The 23,666-nt window shown below is 41.6% G+C and overlaps 1 protein-coding gene across 1 annotated transcript in view; it reads right to left on the bottom strand.

Moving 5' to 3' along the window:
• Positions 1–19: 19 nt before the first annotated feature.
• The window catches only part of atg5 (ATG5 autophagy related 5 homolog), a 33,006-nt gene continuing 9,359 nt past the window's right edge, over positions 20–23,666 (bottom strand). Inside the window, exons 7-8 of the mRNA XM_083917904.1 lie at positions 14,472–14,589; positions 20–1,019 (exon numbers count right to left, since the gene is read on the bottom strand). Of these exons, the coding sequence (XP_083774030.1) occupies positions 883–1,019; positions 14,472–14,589 (255 nt within the window). The 3' untranslated portion in view covers positions 20–882. The remainder of the gene's footprint in view (positions 1,020–14,471; positions 14,590–23,666) is intronic.

The following is a 23,666-nucleotide window of genomic DNA, read 5'->3' on the forward strand; positions in this document are numbered from 1 at the left end:
GAAAGTAAGTAGTGTGAAACTGGAATTTCTCTGAAGATGGAAAATGAAAAATATAAATGGAGTTAGACTATAGTTAGTTGAAGTTAAAGCTGTTGTAGTCCCAGGTGATTAGTACATCCAGACACCGAGTGTGCTGGGAGAAACCAAAGTCACCAGTCACCTGTTTCAAAAGCAGCTCGTCCTCTTCTTATCCCAGCGCACTTTGTCAAATGAAGCCAAATGTTAATGCGAGCAACCTAACGAACAGAAAATCCTGCGTAAAAAGTCAAAAACATGATGGAAACTCCGAGCAACTCCATGTGTGTCGGGATATTTATTTTTTTTGGCAGGGACGACGAGGATGGACGATGAAAATGCATGAACGCGGTAACTAAGGCAACTTCAGCAGGACTGGAAACGCCGCCATCCCCAGATCCCAAACAATCCCCGTCGACGGGACAGTCTTATCTCGGACTAGACGAGGAGGAAGGTGTATGGCAGGATGGAAAAACAGGGGATGGGTTCACCTCCTCTCCTCCCGCGGAGAGTTTGTTTGTTCGGAGAGGAGTAGAAGGAGCTCCTCTGCTCGTTCGACCCCCTCTTCACCTCAATAGATTTTTCTTTTGGGAGCAGAGGAGGAAGAGAAGATCTTTTCACCCTCTCGTCCTGTAACCACGTTTTCTGAGGGGGGGAAAGGGGGAGTAGCAAGTCGAGGTCGGAGGATTAGAAATATAACAAGATGGAAAAAGGAGGTTTGTTAAATACCTCCTTCGCATCCTTTTGTTCGTCTTTATCAATATGATTCTGGTCTTCTCCTTCAAGAGTCTGTTAGTTCAGTTGTTTCCACCGTTTCCCATAGCCGGCCGGTCGTCACGGTGATGTTGAGGTGCGGTGGGGGTGGCCTCAGTCGGAGGGGACGGGGATGACGCAGATGTGCAGGAAGTTGTCGGGGTGGCTGAGGTGTTCGCTGAGCCACTGCAGAGGCGTCTCCAGCAGCGGTTCGATACCCTGGATCACCACCTGGTAACGCTTCTGATCACCTGAAGGGAGAGAGAGAGTATAATAATTACTGAGAAGCATCTTAAAGAACTTTCGTCTAATTGAAGGCCTATTTCGAATTGTAACAGTTATTTTAGTTTAGTTTAAATGTCATTTAATGTCTTTTTTTTTTTCTCTATCATCGGTCAAGAACTTTAAATTAAAAAGTATGTTTTTTATTACTGTCAGCTTTGTTGTTGTATGTGATGCTTATTTCCTTCTGTTTTTAGAAGCAAAGAAGAAAAAGAGAGGAAGAAAGGGGAGAGGAGAGAGAGAGGAGAGAGAGAGAGAGAGAGAGAGAGAGAGAGAGAGAGAGAGAGAGAGAGAGAGAGAGAGAGAGAGAGAGAGAGAGAGAGAGAGAGAGAGAGAGAGAGAGAGAGAGAGAGAGAGAGAGGAGAGAGAGAGAGAGAGAGAGAGAGAGAGAGAGAGAGAGAGAGAGAGAGAGAGAGAGAGAGAGAGAGAGAGAGAGAGAGAGAGAGAGAGAGAGAGAGAGAGAGAGAGAGAGAGAGAGGAGAGAGAGAGAGAGATTTTTTATCTTTCAGTCTGACGGTTTGAGTTTCAGGGTGTGTGTGTGTGTGTGTGTGTGTGTCTGTCTGTCTATGATGGCCTCCTGTGACTGACCCCCGCCCTCCGCCAAAAAGGCCACAACCGCAATTCGTTCGTTACGAGCAGCGACTTTCTCGACCTTCCGGAGCCTGCGAGTTTGAGCTTCAGTGCCCACATTTAGGAGTTGTTTTTTGTTGTTGTTCATTAACATAAAGCCTGTCTTACAAACAGAGTGTGAGGCCAGGAAGAGTCAAATGAAAGGCACAGCAGAGTTGCATTATGGGAAATGTAGGAGCCAGTCTTTTGGGAGCTTGGCCCTGACTAAGGACTAAAAGTGTGGATATTTCAGCCTCCGCTGCTTCGATTTTGAACTTTCTTTTTTAGAGGAAATAGAAGCTTTGGCCTGTCAGAGGACGCAGAATTCAACATGACTGGTTTAATCTGGCAAAAGAAGAAGGAAGGCCGAGAAAACCGCAACATATTTAAGAGCTTTAAATTTCCATTTGACAGTAAAATTCTGCTTTTAACTGTAATCTGCACAAGGCTTTGAATTAAGATAATGTATTTCACACACTTTACGACTGTTACAGGACTTGGAGACACCCTGATATCCGTGCAACATATTTTAAATGTATTTTTTTTATATATATATTTTTTTACACATTTATCTAGATAGTGGGTTGGGGTACAGAAAGTTAGTGAGAGTTAAGTTCCCTCCCTCCTTGAAAATGAAATCGTCTCTAACCTCTCTGACAGTGAAACCAAGTTAAACACCCTGAACGCACCGTCACTGAACTTTAGATGTTCATTCTTGCTTACAGCGACCGGTTCCCTCTTGTACTTTAAATTCTACACACTTAAAATGTCCATCTTTACTGGCAAATGAAGCTAGTCCAGATTCATTAACTCTGTTTGTCGTTTATCCTCTTCATGTTTTTAAATGAAAAATGAGCAGGTGAGGACAACTGGTTGACCTTTTGATAAAAATCGAACAATTTGAAACCAAACCGATTGTTTTGTGTGATTTTATCTGTTTACATTTGACTTTGACTTCACTAGAAACCAGTCACACTTAAAAGAAATAAAAAAAAAAAACTTGACAGCTTAAAGAGAAATACATTTGTTTTTCTAATCTCACCTCTCTCTGCTGATTCATGTTTCAAGACAAATATTTTTGTGCAGATATCGGGCCGGAAGGTGACAAATGTTTTTGCTCTGCTGTAAAACAGAAACCGTATTTAACATGTTCATTAACACGAAACAGCTGGAGCAGCTGTCTTCACTTTGTTTGGTAGAGATTATTTTTATGCTTTTAGTGAGATTAGGTTAGATATCGAAAAGAAAATATATGCATGTATTCATATATATGTGTGTGTGTGTGTTTGTATATACCGTACGTATATAAGTATTTGCATTTTCAAGTGGTTTTCAGCTTCTGGCTAATTATGACAACTTTCATATACGCTCAGGAAATTCTGTGTGCGTGAGAAAGAAAGACAGTGATGGGCCTATTCTCATCAATCACCATTGACCTTACACACACACACACACACAATCACACATACACACACACACACACACACACACACACACACACACACACACACACACACACACACACACACACACACACACACACACACACACACACACACACACACACACACACACACACACACACACACACACACACACACACACACACACACACAGCTCTCATTTACCACCGGGTACGTGACATTTTAGTTCCACGTAATATCAGGAGGACGGTTGAGACAGAGCGCTAACTGACGGTCTGAGAAGCGACTCCACCCTACACCTGTTGACTGGCTGGCAAACAGCTAAGTGCAAGAAACTAATGTCAGGAAACGAGGCAAGAAATGCACTCAGCAAAACGTTTTCTTCTGAGATTACAGATGCGCACATGTAGGACAGAGGTGGGCGTTAAGAGGTGGGCTGCCTCTGCGAGAATTAAATCAAGTAAATATTGTTAATTTAGTTGTTGTCTTAATTGTTTTAAACGAAATTACTTTACTTACTTTTTAAAATAAAGTACAGGCCGTAACAGGAGTGGCTGCTAGATTCCCATACAAAGCAGAATGTTTATTAATTCAACAGATGAACTGAAATTTGAATGGACTTTGGAGTTAGATCACAGATGGAGCTGAAACAAAAGGTGATTTTGAATTAGTTTCTGTAGGAGAATTTAAAAGCTAACTGATGTCTGGTGATTGCATGAAGTTTGGTGAATGCAGGTTGTAGATGTGTAAGCTGAAGGGGAAGACTTTCAGTGGCTAAATTAAAAAAAATAGTCCTTAAAGGTTTGATTTTTAAGGAGCCGCCCTTAAAAAATCACCGCAGCAAACGACGTGCGAAGAGAGGAGACAAAAAAGTAAATACAAAAAACAATAATAAAAGGTATGACTAATTATTAATTTGGTGTATTGGAAATATAAGACAATTATCTCATTAGTTTACTACATTTACTCTTAACTAAGAACCGTTAAAAGAGCCAAGTCAGTCGGTTTTGCAGAGTGAAGAGTCAAGGTAGAGTAGTTGTTTGCGATGTTGGTTGACTGCAATAAAACCACTGACCCACAACCTTGAAAAAAAAAAGAAGTTAAAATTCAAGCTATCACTGTGCTGAGAGCGTTTCCTTTGACTGAAGGGAGTCGGCTCTGAGAGCTGAGGAGCAGCTGAGCGAACATGAACTGTTAGAAGAAGAGCGGGAGCATTACGTGTACTTTGAATGTGATAAAAGAAATGAAGACGGCACTGAAATGCTTTAGGTGTACGCATTTGGAAAGGCAGACAAAGTAGTACAAGCACAGATATTAGTTGAAGTGTACTAAATGAGTTGATTATCAGCTAATAATTCATATTACTCCAAGTGAATTTCCTTGTGGGGTATTTAATTTTAATGCAAAGAAAACAAATGGTGTCAAAAATGAATACTGGGAAATGCACTTTTTAATTGCAAATATTTAAATGTTCTGCAGGTTCATCTTCTATTTCTGTTTCCATAAGACCAAGTGGATTCTGCGCTGTTTTTGTGTGTGTTTTGTAAGATGTGAAATGAGGGGGAGAAAGAAAGAGAGAGGTATGACATGCAACAAAGGTCCCGAGGCTGGAATCAAACCCGAGTTAAATGACAGCACTGGAACCACTCGTGACCTACAGTACTCCAGGACATTTTGATGCATTACAATATAAAATCCAGGTTTTAAAAAAACATTTAATATGCGTCACTAAAAATAATCAAGGTATCAACCTGGAAACCTCTTTGTTCGTCGTTGATTTACAACTACGACTTTATCACTTTGGCTTTGCAGCACCACTTGCGCTATTAAAATGTGTTGTTATATGTTGTCTCCTAATCTGCTTTTGCTTTATATCCTTTAAAAAGTGGAAGAGATGATGAATTCAGATCATCAACACTGAGGTCAACTCAAGTGACATCTTGAGAAAATGTTGCAGAAAGTAAAAGGTGTGATCCCCGCCTATATGACAGCAATAATGAAAATAAACTTTCTCTGGTTCACACACTATCCCACCCAAGACACACACACGCACGCACACACACACACGCACACACACACACACACACACACACACACACACACACACACACACACACACACACACACACACACACACACACACACACACACACACACACACACACACACACACACACACACACACACACACACACACACACACACACACACACACACACACACACACACACACACACACACACACACACACACACACACACACACACACACACACACACACACATAACCTTTAGCCCCGGTGTTGCCTGGCAAGCAGATGTGGGCGGAGTAGGTGTATTCTTACAGTGTCATTATGAGAAAAGGGGGGAAATTCACAATGGGCCACGCCCCCAAACACACACACACACACACACACACATACAGAAATATATATTACTTTAGATCATCACATTAGCCACGCACACGCACAGTCAGATGTACGAGAAAAATGCAGAAAGAAAGAATAAGTGTGACCGATAAGATCAGTCTGGGCTGTGACTGCACGGTTTATTGTATTCTGGTCGTCATCGTTGGTATGAATTCCTTCAATAAACACGTTGTTACTGTCTGCAGCCTCAGAACAGCTGAGACTTGTTAAGCTGTAAATTTGAGACAGCAGAGGAAAAAAAGCTTTTACAGAACAGTGGTATTTTTGTGTCATCTCAGCCACTCTCTAAAAACAAACATACGAGTCCATCACACTCTACCTTCCATCAAACCACTTTGTTAGCTGGTACATGTGTGACTCCACTCTATTCGGATAATACAATTCGGACATTTTTGACATGACCTGTTCGGACATAGAAAGAAAATAAATAAATAAATAAAAAGACGGACCATGCGCCGACATTCAAAACAATGGCGGTGAAAGGTTCACGTTGGTGTGATGCGGAGGTGGAGTGTTTACTGCAGATTTGGTCGATGAAAATATTAAAAAACAGTCGACAAGATGCACAAAATCTCCGAGGTCTATGGAAAGATTTGTAAACAAGGTGACGCATCGAGATGACGTCATTAATGCGTGTGACGTGTTACGGCGTGATGACGTATAGGCAGCAAGAAGCATTTGCGCGAGGCCCAGTCGGTGTGAGTACAAACGGGCCTGGCCCGTGGGAGGGGGGGGAAAGGTACCCTAAAGCACGGGGCACGGTATGGATGGACATTGTGAGTGCGCCCTAAGGTGGCCCTTTAAAGTTAGCTTATCTCAAATTAGTGACAAACCACTCCTCTTAGTCCATCTTAAAGCTGGGAGAAATCCTGTATTGTCCGAAACTTCGGACTTCCTATGGCACTGGAATGAAGCATTTCTCTCTCATCGCACCGGGGGAGGAGGGAGCGTCAGAGGTCAGGCAGGAAGAGAAGAAGAGGGTGGGACTTTCAAGGGAAGCGCTGTGAGACATTCAAGAAATGTAAGAATTGATTTAAGTTTACTTGATATCAAAAGCATCTAAATATTGATGTCTTGACCTATTCCTGAAAGTGAAGCCAAAGAATCTCCATCGCCCCCTTGGTGGCTGGCTGCAGTGTAGGAATAAAAATCCTGCCCCCCTCCATGTTAGCGGAAGGGACATGGGCCAAACTATATAGTCAAAGCACACGTCAAATACATCTTTCCCAAAGATGGTTTCAGTCGTTTTACGGTAGTTCTTATCTCGCTGTTGTTTGTTTGAGTGTTCATTTTTCAGATAAGTTTGGTTTTTAATCACAATCGCCTCACAATTGGTTGGGCGGGTGTATGGGCGGGACTCTGGCTGCAACATTACAACATGGCGGCGTCTGTATCGGGGAAATAATCTTTACTTTTGACACAGTGGGAAGAAGCGGAGAAACATCATCCATCTTTACATGCAGTCTTTGGGAACACAACTCGACTTCAGGGAACATTAAGAAAAAAGTTGGTCCGTCAGATGTCACTATGTTAGTTTTCCACCTGGACTTGGACATCTGACATAACATTTAACATCAAGTCTGAGTGAGAAATGGAGTATTTACTGGACAGGAAGGGGCTTACAAAAGAACCTCGACCAGCTGCTTCTACAATTTTAACAACTTCAATGTGTCTTTTGCAAATCCCTTAACTTTATGGAAATGCAATACAAAAAAAACACTTGAATACAGCTTTGATTAATGATCACTGTGGGTACAAGAGAAGCTCATCCCCCTCTTCTCAAACTGAATCAAAGGAACTATTTGATTCCCCATGGGACCACCCAAAAGTTCATGTCCTGTACAACAAACATCAGATTTGTCATGTGAAAGAAGACCATTGGTGAGGGATAGAAATTTACAGGGGTGTTTTCCCAGTTTGACTAAGTTCTGTGATTCAGTGAAGCGTCACAGCGTTGACCATTAACAGCAGGAACACCTGCATTGTGAAGCCAACAGACACTGAGCGAACACAACATCGAACTCAGCTTCAGGCAAACAAATATCAAATGACTGTATATTAACAAATCTATTGTTTAAAGCCTTACATCCTTTGATTGTCTTTTTATCCTGTTGTTTGGAGATCGGCCATAATCACCTTGAATTGTGAAAGTGTGTTCTGTCACGATTCACATTTCCCTACAGTGCTGACTGTGGATTCAAGTTCTGATTTTTCATTTACGTATTTGAGTAAAAGCTCAGTTGTTTTGTCAATAATAAACGAGCATCACTATCGGGATCATTACATTTTTAACAAAAACCTTAATCTAGGGACAACACAAGATCTTCCAGGACATTTTACTTTCTCTTTCATTTTACGTCGTCTTTGCATTACTGGAAAAGTTTCCCCGTTTCCCGGGACACATGGGAACCCTGTTAATCATGGGATCAAGTTAAAGATAAAAGCAGCAACCACAGAGGCTTCTTTACTAACCACACAATGTAGTTTAATACTTCTATATTGTGACCTTTGACCTAACAGTGAAAAAAAGAAAAAAAGAAGTTAAGCAACTCCTGATGATGACCTTTAACGAGATAAAATACAGTTTCCTCTACTGGATTTAGATCAAATTATTATACAGTATATAAATATAATAAGCATATAAATGCATTTTATGGCATATTAAATGTCCTGTAAGTGAAATGTGCTGAGATGAGACCAGTTAAGTGGAAACCCACTTCTTCCCAACCACAATCAAATTATTAATAACTTGCTTGCATTGTAAAAGTAGCAGCTACTGTTTGAATGAAAATGGACTGATATGTCCACTGACACACACACAAACACACACACCCTGTGGTTGGGTAGAACATGACCGCCGGCCAAGACGACATGTTTTGTCAGCCGAGCGAAGCCAACCACTATTTAGGAAGACCGCAACGCTGCACCCTCCTCACAGCCAAACACAGTCTGACTGACTGGTGGACTAAAACACTCTCTGACTGACTGATGGGAAAGTCCGACTGACACGCAGCACTGTGAGAGCGAAAAACTGTTGAGCGCAGGGCTGCAGGCACAATGCATTTTCATTACTGATTGATTTACTGATGATTTCTTTTGATAAGTCAATTACGCGGCAGGGCTCAAAAGTAACAGCTGCCAGGTCATTTTTGAGAAAACGGCAACAAATTCAACAATTCTGAAAGCAAAGAGCAAATCCTGCACCCCAAAATTAATACATTTATCAAAATGTGTTGTATTAGTCATTAAAATATTGCTGTTACAGTCAGGAACGAAACCACACACTTGCATGTGACAATGCAGCATGTGTGTCCGTGTTTACTCATGTGTGCACAGGCATTTGTTTAAGAGACAAGGTGAAGCAAATTAAGTTGTTTAACTGGGCTGAAAAGTTTGACTAACCCGTCAATATCGCAAATGAAAGCGCAAAGAACCATAAGAACCTGAACGAAAAAGAAAACAGACTTTTGTAAATTTTGGGGTCTTTTTCTGCCACATTTTCATTATTAAACTGACGTATAACTGCGTAGTTTCTTAATTACTCAAAATATGAACTGAAAAAGACAACCGTATTTTCAGTTTCACTGAGCGTTGAGCCTTTTGTTTTGTCCAACCAAAAGTCCAAACCCCAAATATATTCAATCTACAATTCTACAAAATAAAAGGAAGAAACCAATACTCACATTTGAGAGGAGAATATTTGGCTTTTTTTTTGCTTTATGAAGAACAAATAATCAGTTCCTCAAATTGTCGTCAAATTGTCAACAGCTTAATTGAAAGCACTCTTGCTGAAGTGTGAGCAGAGCCACTCTGTTTAAAAATAAATAAAAGTATAAGTGTATTTCAGCAACATTTTGCAACGCCTCCATCAGACCAAGGTACTGTAACAACTGGTTGAAAACTGCATCCAAACTTTAGTATTTTGTTGATGCATCTGTTAACAAAGCTCTCCAGTCAATCTCCTCTTTCCACACATTAAACCGAATATAATGGAAAACTGAGACTCTCAGGATTACCAACTGTAGATACTGAAAAACCCACTACCAGTACTGATCGTCAGTGCACAAGGGCCGCCCTTCAAACTGGTTAATTATGTGTGAGAGAAAGCTAAAGGTTGAGGCGCATCATTATTTTCTAATCTTCCATTTTACTTTTACAACTAGAGAGCAGATTATCCGGAAAATGTCTTTCTAATTTATGTAATACATAGTTGAGGTTGTACTTAATGTAATTAGTTTACTTTGTGTGTTACTGTGTCACTCCTGTCACTCCACAAATGTTTTGATACTTGTGCCGTATGATACACAAGTTTCATAACTGTTTTCTGCAAAAAAATGTGACCTTTTGACAGAAAACAAAGCTCCGCAGCCACACGAGAACCAAATTAAAATAGTGCGAAACTGACTATTTGATCACAGAATAATGAAACAAGATGACGATTATGAATACTTAAACGTCTCATGGTGTTAGTGAGGATATCAACATGTTTTCAGTTCACACTGATTTTAACAAATAGAAGAATCTTTGCCCAAACGTCTCCCTGAATTCGAACATGATGCTTTACAGGTTTCGCCGCCTCTTTACAGTAAAGATGTTCGGATAGAATTAGAAAGCAAAAGATCTCTGCTGCTGACCACATCTTAATCAACAATAGACCGAGGCACCGAGGCACCGAGCACGCTTTCGAGCCATATGATTTCCCCCTGTCTGGTGAACATCTCGCACGCCTGCACACCTGAAACAGAAGCCACTATGTACTGTATCAAAACAGCCACTGAAACCTACACTTTCCCCTCCAGTCAAGCGCCAGCCGTATTGGCTCCTGGTGCAGGGGAAAACTGCTCACTGTGAGTGGGCTGCACCACAGATGTGACTGAGATGGTGGGGACGTGGGAGGAGGAGGGAAGGGGAGGTTGGATGCTCACAGTATCGTATTTGCGTGGATTTGTCTCTCAAAGAGGAGGGAGGGAGGGGTTGGGGTGGGGTTGTGTGTGTGTGTGTGCGGTGGGGGTTCAGATGGGGTGGGGGGTTTCCTCTGATTATTCACAGACAATAATCAGCGTGTGGGCTTGTCATGATTGCGCTCACCTCCGATAAAACCTGAAAAGAAAACAAAAAAGCTATGCTTACGAGAATTGTCTGTCAACATGTCGTGTGTGGGCAGCTTCACTCTTCGGTTTGTGATTTCTGCAGCAAACCTACGCCAGATTTGTGCCAAAACCTTACTCAATAACACACCTGGTACCAAAAACAAAAACACATGAGAAACCTCAAACAGACGTCAGAGCTGACCGTTGGTAACAGTAACGTGACAACACGGTCATTGCTTCAAAATGATACGGGAATCCCCTTCTTTCTTCCTCTAAATTCAAGCCACCCCCATTTGTTTGCTGCGGCTGATTTCTGGGTCCCACAGGGGTCAACACCAATCCTCCCTCAGACAAAACAGAGGAGAGGATTGTATGAAAAACTTTATTTGATGTTTGGAAGATCACAGAGAAGTGGAGCTCCCCAGATTTTCTTTTTGTTATACGTTCGGGTCCCGGCAGAAAAAAAGAAAAAAGTCCTCTGAACTCTCGAACAATACTACCAGCAAGCCCCCCCCATAAAAACACCACCGTCCCCACCCAGTCCCTGAACACACGTTCCGGTCTCTCTAAACCAAACACGCCACTATAATCTCCGGCTATCACCCGACTCATCTACCAGCCGAGGAAGAGGTGGAAACCAAACAAACGGCGAGAGAGACAAAAGGACCACTTTCACCTTGATCAGCCACGCAGAAAGGCAGACTCCAGTGGGAGGGAGGAGAGCGGAGAAAAGCAGAGATTTAACGTCAAAGACATGAAAGACGTCTGCAGCAGACAGGGAAGATGTTTAAGACTACACCTGAGAGAGAGATAGAGCATCAAAGAGGAAAGAAGAAGTCTTAGATCAGCTAATCTATAGAGGAAAAAATAAACTGAAAAAGAGGAAGAGAGAGTAAGAGGATATTTCTGTCGACACCTAAAGAGTGGCACACATTCTAAGCAAACCTTATGTAAATTAAATTAATTTATAGTAACTGGAGGATGGATTCTGATATTTCCTAGTGGAAGAACGATGTGTTTTTACTTGCGTATAAATATCACTACAACAGCATTTATTGAACATTCACTTAGTCTGCTTTTGATCATATGAAACTAGACGACCAAATGAATCCATGGGTGTCAACATTTTGGTGAGGGAAAAACTAAAAAGGGCTCTCTTGACCTCTGACATCCCCTTTACAGACACGCCCACTTTGTGATAATCCCAGACAGTTTGGTGCAAAACAATATGCAGTTTAAGCGTTTTTTTTTTTGCCTATTCTAAAATAATGTACTGAAATACAGTCGTGTCCCAAAAAATGTATACACACTTAAGCAGCTGATAACTTCATTTTTAATTTTTTCTTTTTTTCTTTGCAGATTAAACTCATTGGAATTAACGTTGGCAGCAGGACCAAACTTAAATTGAAATTTATTCTAAAATGCTACTGGAAGTATGAAAACGCAGTTAAAGTTCAAAGATAATTTAGGAGGGAGTTTCGATGAATACCCTCCGCGTTCACCAGACCTCACACCCCAAAGTAGTCGCTGAATTGAGAGTAGCTATCGTACATGAATGCTCACCAATTCCAAGGGAGTTGTTTAATGATGTGTGCGATTCCATTGCTCTGCCATTTGAGAACAGGCGGTTAAAAAACGCTAAAATTATGTTTGTCTATTATATTTTGAAAATGTAATGAATTTTAGTGAACACCTACTTAACAATTATTTAAAGTGTGTATACATTTTTTGGGACACCCTGTATTTCTGCATACTGGGGTCCCTAAACAGCCTTGGACTTACATCAATTTGGCCTAACTATAAAGCTGAGCGTAGTTGTATTCATGTGTGAGGGTGGTAGCCCCCACAGTAGCCATTTCATTGTCGTGAGAGCCATTTAACACTTATGGATTCCCCATGTTTTCAGTCTGTTCACACTGATACGGGCTAATAAAAAACGCATTAATTGTAGAAGAATAGGTTGTGAAGAGCGATGTTATAGATGAGAGTCCTGCTACCTGGATGTTCTGCATGTCACTTTTTAAAAGTGCAATGAAAGACAATCGATTTGTGAGGCTTAGTGTCTGAGGGTATTTTATCCACAGGCTGGTCACATTTCATGATCAAAAGTCGATTCCAGTCGGTGCTGACACGGCTTAAAGGAATATTTCAGATAACAAAAAGCAACTGTTTCATCTTTGGAAAACCATTTGACTTCCTCTTTGTGAAATTTATTTGTCACTTCAAAGTCACAGTTTGGTGCACACCATTTCTCGATATTACAAAACTCTCAGGTACTTTCATTTCTTGGCTGCTAACTGCAGAAAAGGTAAACAAGGAAACTTGGTGTATCATATGTAACTTGGTGTGTCTCGTAGTATGGTGGTTTTGAAGTGGGACACAGCTAACGCTTGAGGTTTACCCTGATCTGAATAAATCAAACAGAGGAAACAACATGTCACTGCATAGCACAAAAATAATACCTCCAACAGCATTTAAGAGATTTGTAATAATTGGTGGGACTTTAAACACATTCCTTTGAGATTAAAAACAAAAGAAAACGATATGAAAGCGAGATGTAAAAAGCCAGGTGATGGTGACAAAATGAGAGTGAATGTGTGACGGAAAGGTAGACAGACAGAGGAGGAGGGGAAGGGGGTGAGGGGGGTTTAATGGTTCTGTCTCCTCCGTGCAGGTGAGTCTCCTGCGGGTCCTCTGTCCTAACACACTATTGTCTCTTTATCTACTTCCTCTGTCCTCTACTGCAGACACTGCCTGTTTAGACTGCCACTCGCTCTCTCTCTCTCTCTCTCTCTCTCTCTCCCTCTCCTCTCATCTCGTCTTTCATTATCACCACACCTCCACCACAGCTGCGACTTAACAGTGAGCCACGAGTGCACACGGGGCTTATATGCCGAACCTGTTGTCCATATGTATATTTAAAGGTTTGTCTTACTGTTTACGAGTGTGAGACACAGATAACGGATACGTTTTGTTGATTCTGCTACAGCACCCTGGTCTATTTAAGTCCATCGGTGAATGGAATTAAAATTTAGATGTTAAATGATTATTTGGCAACATGAACAATTCATCCATTTAGGTTCTATAGGTTAGGTTAACTATTTACGGCTGCAGCTTTTATTGTTTATTGTACTGTTTTGTTCTTTATACTGTAGAAATAAATCAAATAAAAATCAACTGTGTTGTTTTGAGGCGTCAGCAGAATTCTTGGATATCTCAAAACTGGAACATAAACAACAAAACACGGATCTCGCTGCTCTTCCCTAAACCCCTTAAACATGGTTTAACATTTGAAAATGTACATGCACTGCCTCTTGTCTGTTGCCTTTTTTTCAATTTAAGAGTTTGGACTCGAAGTGGACCGGGTCTTGCTCTCTTCGTCTCTTTCTGTTAGAAAACTTTACAAGACATCTTGCTCCCAATCTCTTTTCCTCTTCGTGTGTCCTCAGTTTCTATCTGCCCATCGCTTCCTCTCCTCCCTCATACATCTTTGTTCACTTGTTCTACCACCATTTTTCCCTCCTCTACCCAGTGGGTGTAGAGTGAGAGTGTAGAGCTTGTGTGAGCTGTGCAAACAAAGTCAACCTCAGAGGAGAGGTGTTTTTTTTTCTTTCTCTCACTTCTTGAAGATGACAGGAAATCAAAAAGAAAACATGGCTGCTACTGTACTTCTTACTGTTGGCTGCTTGCATTTGACAGGACTCAGACTTGTGTTAGTGATATTTTGGCAGTTTAATTCCTGATGACATTATTATTATTATTATTATTATTATTATTATTATTAACTGTAATCACAGTGTGTGTATGTGTGTATGTGTGTATGTGTGTATGTGTGTGTGTGTGTGTGTGTGTGTGTGTGTGCAGACATACCCTCGTTTGGTAAAGCCATAGGGTACAACTCTTTCAGCAGGTCGCCAAGCGTGTGCACGTTGCCTTCAGGTGAAACAGGGCGAAACAGTTTCTGGATGAACGGCCTGTCGCCCGTCGTCTGAAACACATTAAGAACAAGCCAAATTAACAAGCGCCAGCAACACAAATATGCAAACAATAGTGCATCCAGTGTGTAGTAAAGCAAGCCGAAATACTTAAGGCCTAACTACATCGATGTGTGAATCTAAAAGACGGTACAAGACAACATTAAAATGTTCTTCTGATGTAATGGTGCAGCCATAAAAAATGCCATTTAGACATGTGATACCAATTCAAGGAACTGCTGGAAAAAGCAGAGAAAATATCCGGTAAATGGGGAGAGTTTCATGAGAAGTTACAAAAGGGGAAATTTTAAAGTGATGATCAAAGTTCACCAGGTTAAGATAGTGGGAAGAATCCACAACACTATGCACGCAAATCCCGAGCTGAGCTGGGAATGTGGTTCTTTGATGAGTCTGACCACTCAGAATGTGATATTTAGCAATCTACAACATTTAGACAGATGTTAACATGTGACGCTGGCATGTTTAACTGATCAGAATCAGTCTGGAAGTCGTTAACTAATACTTGAGAATGTACTTGGCAGAACAAGTCAGCTTGTACGCAGTTTAAATCACCTCTGGCACTCCTCGAGATTCTCAGATGGAGAGAATTGTGGAGTAGATGTGACAGCGTCTAAGAGCTCCAGAGAGAGTTGGGAGACGGTAATGTTCAAGTCTTTTTTTAAATTATATATATTTAATTTTCTATTCAGAACAGGCAGTCTCATTGAGATCTGAATCTCTTTTTCAAGTGAGATCTGTGTACAAAATAAACACAGAATTGAAATATAGAAAGACAAACGATCATACATTTTCACAATTAAGACGAGCATTTACAAGTGAATACACAAGAACAATCTTTTAAGATCCTCTTAAGTGAAAAAAGAGGATGTAACGTCATATTTTTTGGAGCTCATTCCATTTATATGCATCGTAGTATCTGGAAAACTAAACTTGCTAAACTAGTTTACACGGTTAATGGATGTATGGATGTTCCCGGCCCTCACTCCTACTGCAGACGGATAGAACATTTATCAGATTTGTCATTTGGGATGGTTGTGGGACAGTAAGCAAGTGTGACCTTGAAGCCTTATCTGACGTAACATCTTTTCATAATATGATTTCAGGGTCCAAACGCTCCGTTGAAACAAAACAGACAACGGCGGCGTGGACAATAAAGATCACTTCTCTCGTCGGTGAGACATCTTTTTCATCGATAAGAAAGAGGTAAAATGACAATTACATTGTTTTTTAGAAACTCAGATCTGTTTAAACAACGGGGAACACGGCACTTCAACGTTGTAGAAGGATACGAGGCTCGGACAGGGTTGGACCCGGCAATTATATTTTGAAAGGGCGTTACGTCACATCTTAACAGCTGGATAGGGGCCGTCCACCTGACGTTGAAAAAAATGTTTTTACTTTTCAAAACTATGCTGCAAGTAATATCCAGCAGCTAAACAGAAATAATGCAGACAATAACAGTGTTAATGAAGCAGGAATTGTGTGTCTCATTTGTTATGAATTGCTGTATTTATCAGATGAAAACAACAACATGATACTGGCATTATCAGTCGACCACTTATCTAAACGTAACCAGAGGTAATTGGGCAGTTTTTGCAGAAGTGCTGCAGTAGTATGTGTCTTTGCTCAAGGAAACTACAGCGATGTTTTTTTATGCCATTATGAACCTAAACCTAAGCCTAAAAAACAAAAAATGGAAATTTCAATCTTTGGTTGGGAAAAGAAGGCATACTGGCAACAAAGTATTTTATTCTCCAGTCTTTCTGAGGATGATCATTCCAGCCACTGTATGTAAAGCTTCTACAGTAAGAGACATGAAGTCATGATGATGTATCCCTGACCTGTGACCTCCTCACTATTAGCTACTTAGCATGGTAATTATCCAGGAACCAAAGCGTATCCCTCTGCTGACCACAATGCAAAATCCCTCTGGGGTAAGTGTGACCGCTAAATGCCTAAAATGTAAACTGACAGAGTCATGATGGGACAGCTAAACAGATGTGACGTATGCAGCAAACATCCTCATGACTGTTCAGGCTTTGATCTGCGAAACCTGCAGCCAAAACATCCCATGTGTGAGAGGTGTGGGAAAAACGGTGGGAAATTACCGTCAGACGAAATTCTAGTAAACTCCATCCAGAGCTGGAAATTTGACTCAAGAGTGTAAGGACAGACTGTCACACGTTGTTTGGTTGGTATGCTCCTTAAGGCAGTAAAAAAAAGATCTTGTTTTTTGTCCTGCTGAAAAATGGACCGAAATGTAAAAAGTCAAAAGGACAGAGGGTGTCATATGTTGTTCAGCAGGGGTCGGCAACCTTTATGATATGAAGTGCTTTTCTTACAGTTTCTTGTAAATCAGTGTGTCATATCAACGTCAACCAAGCGTTATTTTCCCACCACCTTCACCAAATTCTGTGTAGAAGACAACGAGTATGAGCCAATCAGAGGCAGAGTTGGGCAGGTCTTCCTGAATGTAGAGAGGGGAAAAGTAGTGATGTCCAAACAAAGCTTCATGAAGCTATATGAAGTATTTTCTTTATTTTTCTGAGCCCACTACATGACTCTCACTATTCAACAGTCCATGAGCCTTATTTTCTTTGAACCAAGAGCTTCATCTAGTGGCTTCATAAAACAAAGAGAATGCTTCATCAGGCTTCACTGGGAAAAGGTCAAACTACCATAAATAACAGGCAGTGCACCAACCAATTGCTGTGAAAGAGCTCATTTGGCATGCAGATAAGAAAGAGCAACATCATTTTCCCAAAACTGTCTTGCACACTTGTACAGATTGTAAACCTTAAACCTTGAGGCAAATTTGTGATTGGTGATACTGTGCTAAGCAAGATTTGAGTCCAGGCTGGGGCCCTTCTGTGTGGAGTTTGCATGTTCTCCCCGTGTCTTTGTGGGTTCTCCGGCCTCCCATAGACCAAAGACATGCATGTGTTAGGTTAATTGATGTCTCTAAATTGCCCGTAGGTGTAAGTGTGAGTATGAAGGTTTTGTCTGTCTGATTTGACTTGGTATCGGTTGCAACTAGGCATGAGACGATATGAAAATTTCACTTTAAAATTATCCTAGCCAAAATAATTGCTTTATGTTGCACTGTAAATCCAGTTCACAAACCTTCTTACATGTTCTTTGTTAATTTCAGGAGTTCACTTCAGAGTCAAGTTAAAAATTCAGTGGTTCTGGTTACCAGGTGACCCGTGTCCTGAGGACAGGAGACAAGGCGCCGGGCACTAGACACGGTCTGGGCGCTGCTGTCAAGCGGTGACTTATAATGCTATTTGGTTAATCAAGCACCTTGATTCAGCAGATCTCAGCAACTACGTGCCATAGTTTTCAACTCTACACCAACTCATTTCACTAATTGGTTGTGTTTCTTTGACTGAAGAGGCCTAAAAGTCTGAACATTTGAGACGTGCAATAATAAGTTAGTTGTTTAAAGTATTTAATCAAATAAAAAAGGCCAAACATTTGAGGATTTGCAGCATTTATCTCACTTATATCATTAGAAACTGAATCCCTTTCAATCGTTGATCAGACGCGTCGTAAATGCAACGACTCTTGGAACTTGCAAAGGGCATTTGTCCCTCTTTCCTGACAAAAAAAGTTATCAAATAATCAAACATTTCCTATGAGATTAATGAACATTAAAGCGCTATCAAAATGATATATATGATATTGGTGTACTGTATATAACAATATGGCACATATGGATATATCTAGATAGATAGATATAGAAAAATAGATATTTGAATCATTGATTGGACAACATCATTCATTCATTTCATTCATCTTCAACCGCTTGTCCCTGTCAGGGTCGCGGGGGGCTGCAGCCGATCTCAGCAGACATCGGGCGTGAGGCGGGGTACACCCTGGAGAGGACGCCAGTCTATCGCAGGGCACATAGAGACGAACAGAGACAGACAACCATTCACACCTACGGGCAAGTTTAGAGTCATCAATTCACCTAACATGTCTAACATGTCTTTTGAAACAGCATTTTGTAAATATTAAAACAATTTAATCATCATTACCAATTGATTGCACTGAAAGCTAAAACAAAGACTGAATTATCCATCCCTCGTTGTGATCGACAGTGATGCTCTACCCACTGAGCAGCACAGATAATGGGAGAGACTGCGGCCTCCAAGACAAACACGTGGTGCAGGAAGACATCCAACCTGAGGTGTCAAAGGGAGAGTCTGACACACAATAGGGCCTAATCATGGAGCTGTGAAAAGGAAACCTGCGAGGACAGGGATCGAGTAACCGAGCGGTAACTACACACCACAGAACTGGGCGCGAACCAACAAGAGGAAGGTGGCATTGGAGGCGCGAAGCCGGCGCTCATGTTACCCAGAAAGACTGAGTCACTGACAGGAAGCACGGCAGTTCGTGCGGGATCATCGGCAAGGGCCAGAGCAGGGAGAGTGCGCTAAGTGACAGCTACTTCATTGCATTTTTAAAAAGCCAGGAATGAATATTTAATTTGTTGCCATACAAAGAAGGGGCAACTGATCACTAGAGAAGCGTGGGCGAAGACACTTTCTTTTCAGCTGGCGTGACACCTTAGCTGGCACAGCAGCACATGGCGACACAAAGAGAGCGAGGTGTCATTAGGATTCAGGTGAAAAGAGATGGCTCGCTCTCACCGAGTGAAAAGAGCAGCGGAACTCAAGACGTCGGCTAATTGATGGTGGGGATTCAATCCGCCTAATTGATGGTAAAACAATGGAGGGGGGGGGGGGGTAAAGCATCATCAATCAATATGAGTTTCTGTGAATCAAGAGGGGAGGGAGAAAGCGTTTCCATTGACCTCTTGAAGCCATCTATTCCTAGATTAAAATTCCAACCTCATTTCTGGCGGTCTTCATTTTCTCAGAAGTTGAAACGCACACCTGTAGATGGGAAACTCCATCAAGGGACACTGAATCGAATTCTAAATTATTCATCACTCGAGTGCTGCATGCTAGCTTGATCTCTTTTACTTCACCATCCATCTTCGAATGGCGGTGCTAATCAGAATTTCTCAGCTCCATCAGTTTAGCGGAAGGATTTGTTTTTAGCAGCAGTTCTCAAAGCATCACTTTGATGTTTTAACTTCCTGTTCTTGGCACCATCCGCTTTATGAAGATGTATTAGTGAGAACACTGTCGCTTACATAACTAAGGTGGTATTTAACCCTGCAGAAAGTTTTGGTTTTATCGGCTCAGGTTTTCAGACATCAGTGTCTTGTAAATTTCTGTTTCCATCTCAATACACCACAAAAATACCGTAGTTTCTCTTCCATCATCACATATCTCGGGCAGACTGACTCTTGAATGTGATATAGCACCTAACCAAAGACGAGGGATTCATCATCAAATTAAACCTCCATCTGACTCTGCATGATGTACAAATCAGCTAGGTTTGCCAATACCACAACATAAAAATCTAAAGCCAGTAAGCCTTTTAACAGCTTGGAAACAGCAGGCTGATTACAAAACCTAAAGGTTTTCCATTGACAGTCATGGTTCTGCCAGACAGACAGAAAGGCAGCAGCGCTTTCTTCCCCACTACAACAGGCACATCACCTGTCGCCTTTGGCATGAACCATTTCCAGCATTCCCATGTTTTGTAATTGTCTGTGTAGTCACCACCTCCCCCTCGTCTCAGTCAGCCATTAGAAGATATCTGGGAGGCAATAAAGCTGCATTCTTCGAGGCAGGCAGCTTCCGCTGCACCACAAGACAGAGGCGGCTGGAGGTGGACTGCCTGCTCTTGCATCGGGGGTTTGTGAGTAAGCACTGAGTCATGGAGTGGGAACAGAGAGGTTTACCTGTACGGCAACAATGTAAGCGGTCTTTAACAGAAGGATAGTAATTTTCACTTTCCGCGCAGCGAGACGGTCGGCCCCCCTCTGGCTCTTTGAATCACAGAGTGGCGTCACTGCTGGAGCAGGAACATGCACTGGCAGCCAAACAAGTCCCACCACCAGACGGAGCCAAGGGCGCGGCGGGCGCGCAAACACACAAGCAAAAGGGCTCAAGTGGAAGCAATTGACATGACAAATGAAACAGCAACGGCAACATACAAACAGAAGCATGAAACATGAAAAAACATATGCAGAAATATGGTGGATATGAACAATGCAAAGTAATGGACACACACACACACACACACACACACACACACACACACACACACACACACACACACACACACACACACACACACACACACACACACACACACACACACACACACACACACAGAGAGTCCTTCAAAGCCAGATTGTGGTCTTTAGTGTAAATAACATGTGCTGTGTTTGATGCAGACAGAATTAATGACAACACTCAGTCCAAATAACAGAGGGCTCATTTCCGTCTGGCCTGGTCTCCTCATGGAGACACCTCATGGGCATGGACGACACATTTTTGTGTGTGTGTGTGTGTGAGTTTGTGTGGGAAAGGGGGATCGTTCCTCTCCTCCCGTTAAGTCACCACAGTGACACCGAACAACTTTGCTCTCTGCACCTTTTTCTGTTCAATCTATTTTCTTTTTCTCTGTCTTCGCTGGGTTTTGCTGCATCGTGTTTCGTCTTTTCACGGCAACTCTGGCTAACAAAACACTGGCTTTGCTGCTTAGCAACGACATAATCTCCATAGGGTTCCTACACATTTTTTCAAAGAACTCAAGTTATTTGATTGATTGATTTGTGGCCCTTTCTATCAGTAATATTAAGATTGTACTCAGATGTTCGGACACTCGTTCTTCAGGCCTTTTTGGACAGAGAAAGTAGTTGCAAAGTGTCACAAAAAACTACCATTACGAGTACTTTCAAGATCACAATGAACAGATTTAGTTTCCACTCTTCTTCTGCTTCCCCGACTTTCCTCTTTGGTTGTAAATATTTTGCAGTTTGTAGGATGAAAACCACATCATTGCCAAAGCAATCCAGACTTCTAAAGACTGGATGCTTCTTTTCTCCAATATGTTTTAAAATCACACAATGAGGTCGTAACAGGCTTTGATGCCCCAATTGTTATGAAACCGACTGAGCTCATAAATGGCCGTGGAAACTTTCAATTTAGCCGTGAAAAACACCCAAAACTGAAGCGGTCTGGGTTTTCTTCTACCCAGCCAGCAGTCACACGGTTTTTACAGCTGCAACAAGTGCACGTCTGAGAGGGCGGGCCGTGTTGGTGAGACTGCATGTTTCAGTCTGCCACTTTAAAGACTTGTGTTTTATAACCAAACGCAAGAATGCTTTCGTCTAAAGTGTAAAATGCTTTATTTACGCGCTGAAGATGTGAAAGTAAAAACAAAAGCATTTATGAGCTTTTTTTTTTGAATTTCATGTTAAAACGGTTAGCATTGACAGTGATTGACAGCTGTGCTCCCGCCCCCGTTGTTGCGCAAAAAACGTGAATGCCGCCACATGTGGAGCCCGAGCAGGTCTCATTAAAAACCTGACATGCTCGATAATAAATCATCAGCGGGGGAAATTACCAGCGGTCACAGCAGATATGATGATGACGGGGAAAAAAAATATACTGGGTAGGAAAGTTCATTCTTGTAACTAACCATTACACTGACGTCCTGCTCTGTTCTTAACATCTACACATCTATTTCCGTTTCATAAGATGACGCTCTGTCATTTGAAGCCAGATCTATTTTCTGCTCCACTCCATTTTCTTACATTACTTTTCCAAAACTTGTCTCAACAGGCCCCTAATGTTTTAATACCTCCACGGGACTCAGTGACAGTGAGGAGAACTTTTTTTCTGTTTGCTGTGACTTGAGATCAAGGCTAAATGCATTCAGCCACGAGACTCGAAGCAGACTGTCAACATGTTTTTGTTGCAAGGATCCAGATGTTTTCCAAATCTTCCATTTCCTTGACTGGATCGGACGAGACTCTTCAGTGTCCAGAAGGATTAAAATGACTTTAAATTATGTTTTAATTACTCTGTTGCTTCAGATGATTCCTTCACGATGCCAAGCGTTATTGGAAATATCTGTTTTCTGTTCCAAACATTGGAAGTTAATTCTCCACACATTTCCTGATCTGCATAGAAAACCCCCCCAACACTTGACTCAAAGCGTGGCACTTTTCCCCCACTGTCTGGTTCGCCGTGTGCTAATGTTTTCCAGGCGAGAATCAGTCGCTTATTCATCTTGCCTTTTTGTCCTCCGAAGGGAATTTTCACCTGAGTCAGGATAAAGCTGCGGAGGCTGAAACACACACACGACCCGAGGCCGCTTGTCTGTTCCTTTGCCTGAGGCTCGCCCACCGGCTCGTCACAGTTCAGTGGAATTACACACAAACCGGGGAGAGTCACGGGTATCAAATGAACAGAAACTTATGAATAACCTCCAAAAAAAAGCACACAATGCTTCTGTGACACACAATGTTTTGTCTTTTACCTTCATTATTTAAAGACTGATTATTGTACGAGAGGTCACAAACAGTGAACTCCCGAGCTGCATTCAGCAAATATACCGTACATATGGTTCACTTCATGTTTCATTTGAACATCAGGGGAAAATGAAAAGAATGGCACAGAAAAAGCAAGTTTGCCACTTGATTGATCTATGAACTACCTAAAAAAAAAAAAAAACTGACTCATGAAGTTTCAAGGCGGGTTTTGTGGCAGGCATGAACTGGATTATAAACTCCGATAGAACAAGAGACTATTATTGTTGAGTGATGAATATGTCCAGAGAAGTTCGAAGACTCCTCAGTTTCACAATATGGAAAACTATTTTTTTTGTTTTTTTAAGGATATTTAGTACGCAGGTGTGGGTGGGTGCCAGGGAGAGGCGAAAATGAACCTATTGTTGTTCCATAAACTGAAAAGGCATCATCACATGGATTCACATATACATCTTTTGAATCACTTTTTCCCTTCCAGCTGCATATTTTGACAGACTGTTGTCAGTAGAGAGTAGACACTTACTAGACTAAATGAACCAGTGTCTGCTTGGAGGTGGTTTCCCTGCTAAGGCAGTGTTACACAGCCATCTACTGGGCTGACGGGCAAACTTCAGTTTAACTCTCCTGAGAATTTACTGGCTGAAC

This window comes from Echiichthys vipera (assembly GCF_963691815.1).
Source record: "Echiichthys vipera genome assembly, chromosome: 8".
Lineage (NCBI taxonomy): Eukaryota > Metazoa > Chordata > Actinopteri > Perciformes > Trachinidae > Echiichthys > Echiichthys vipera.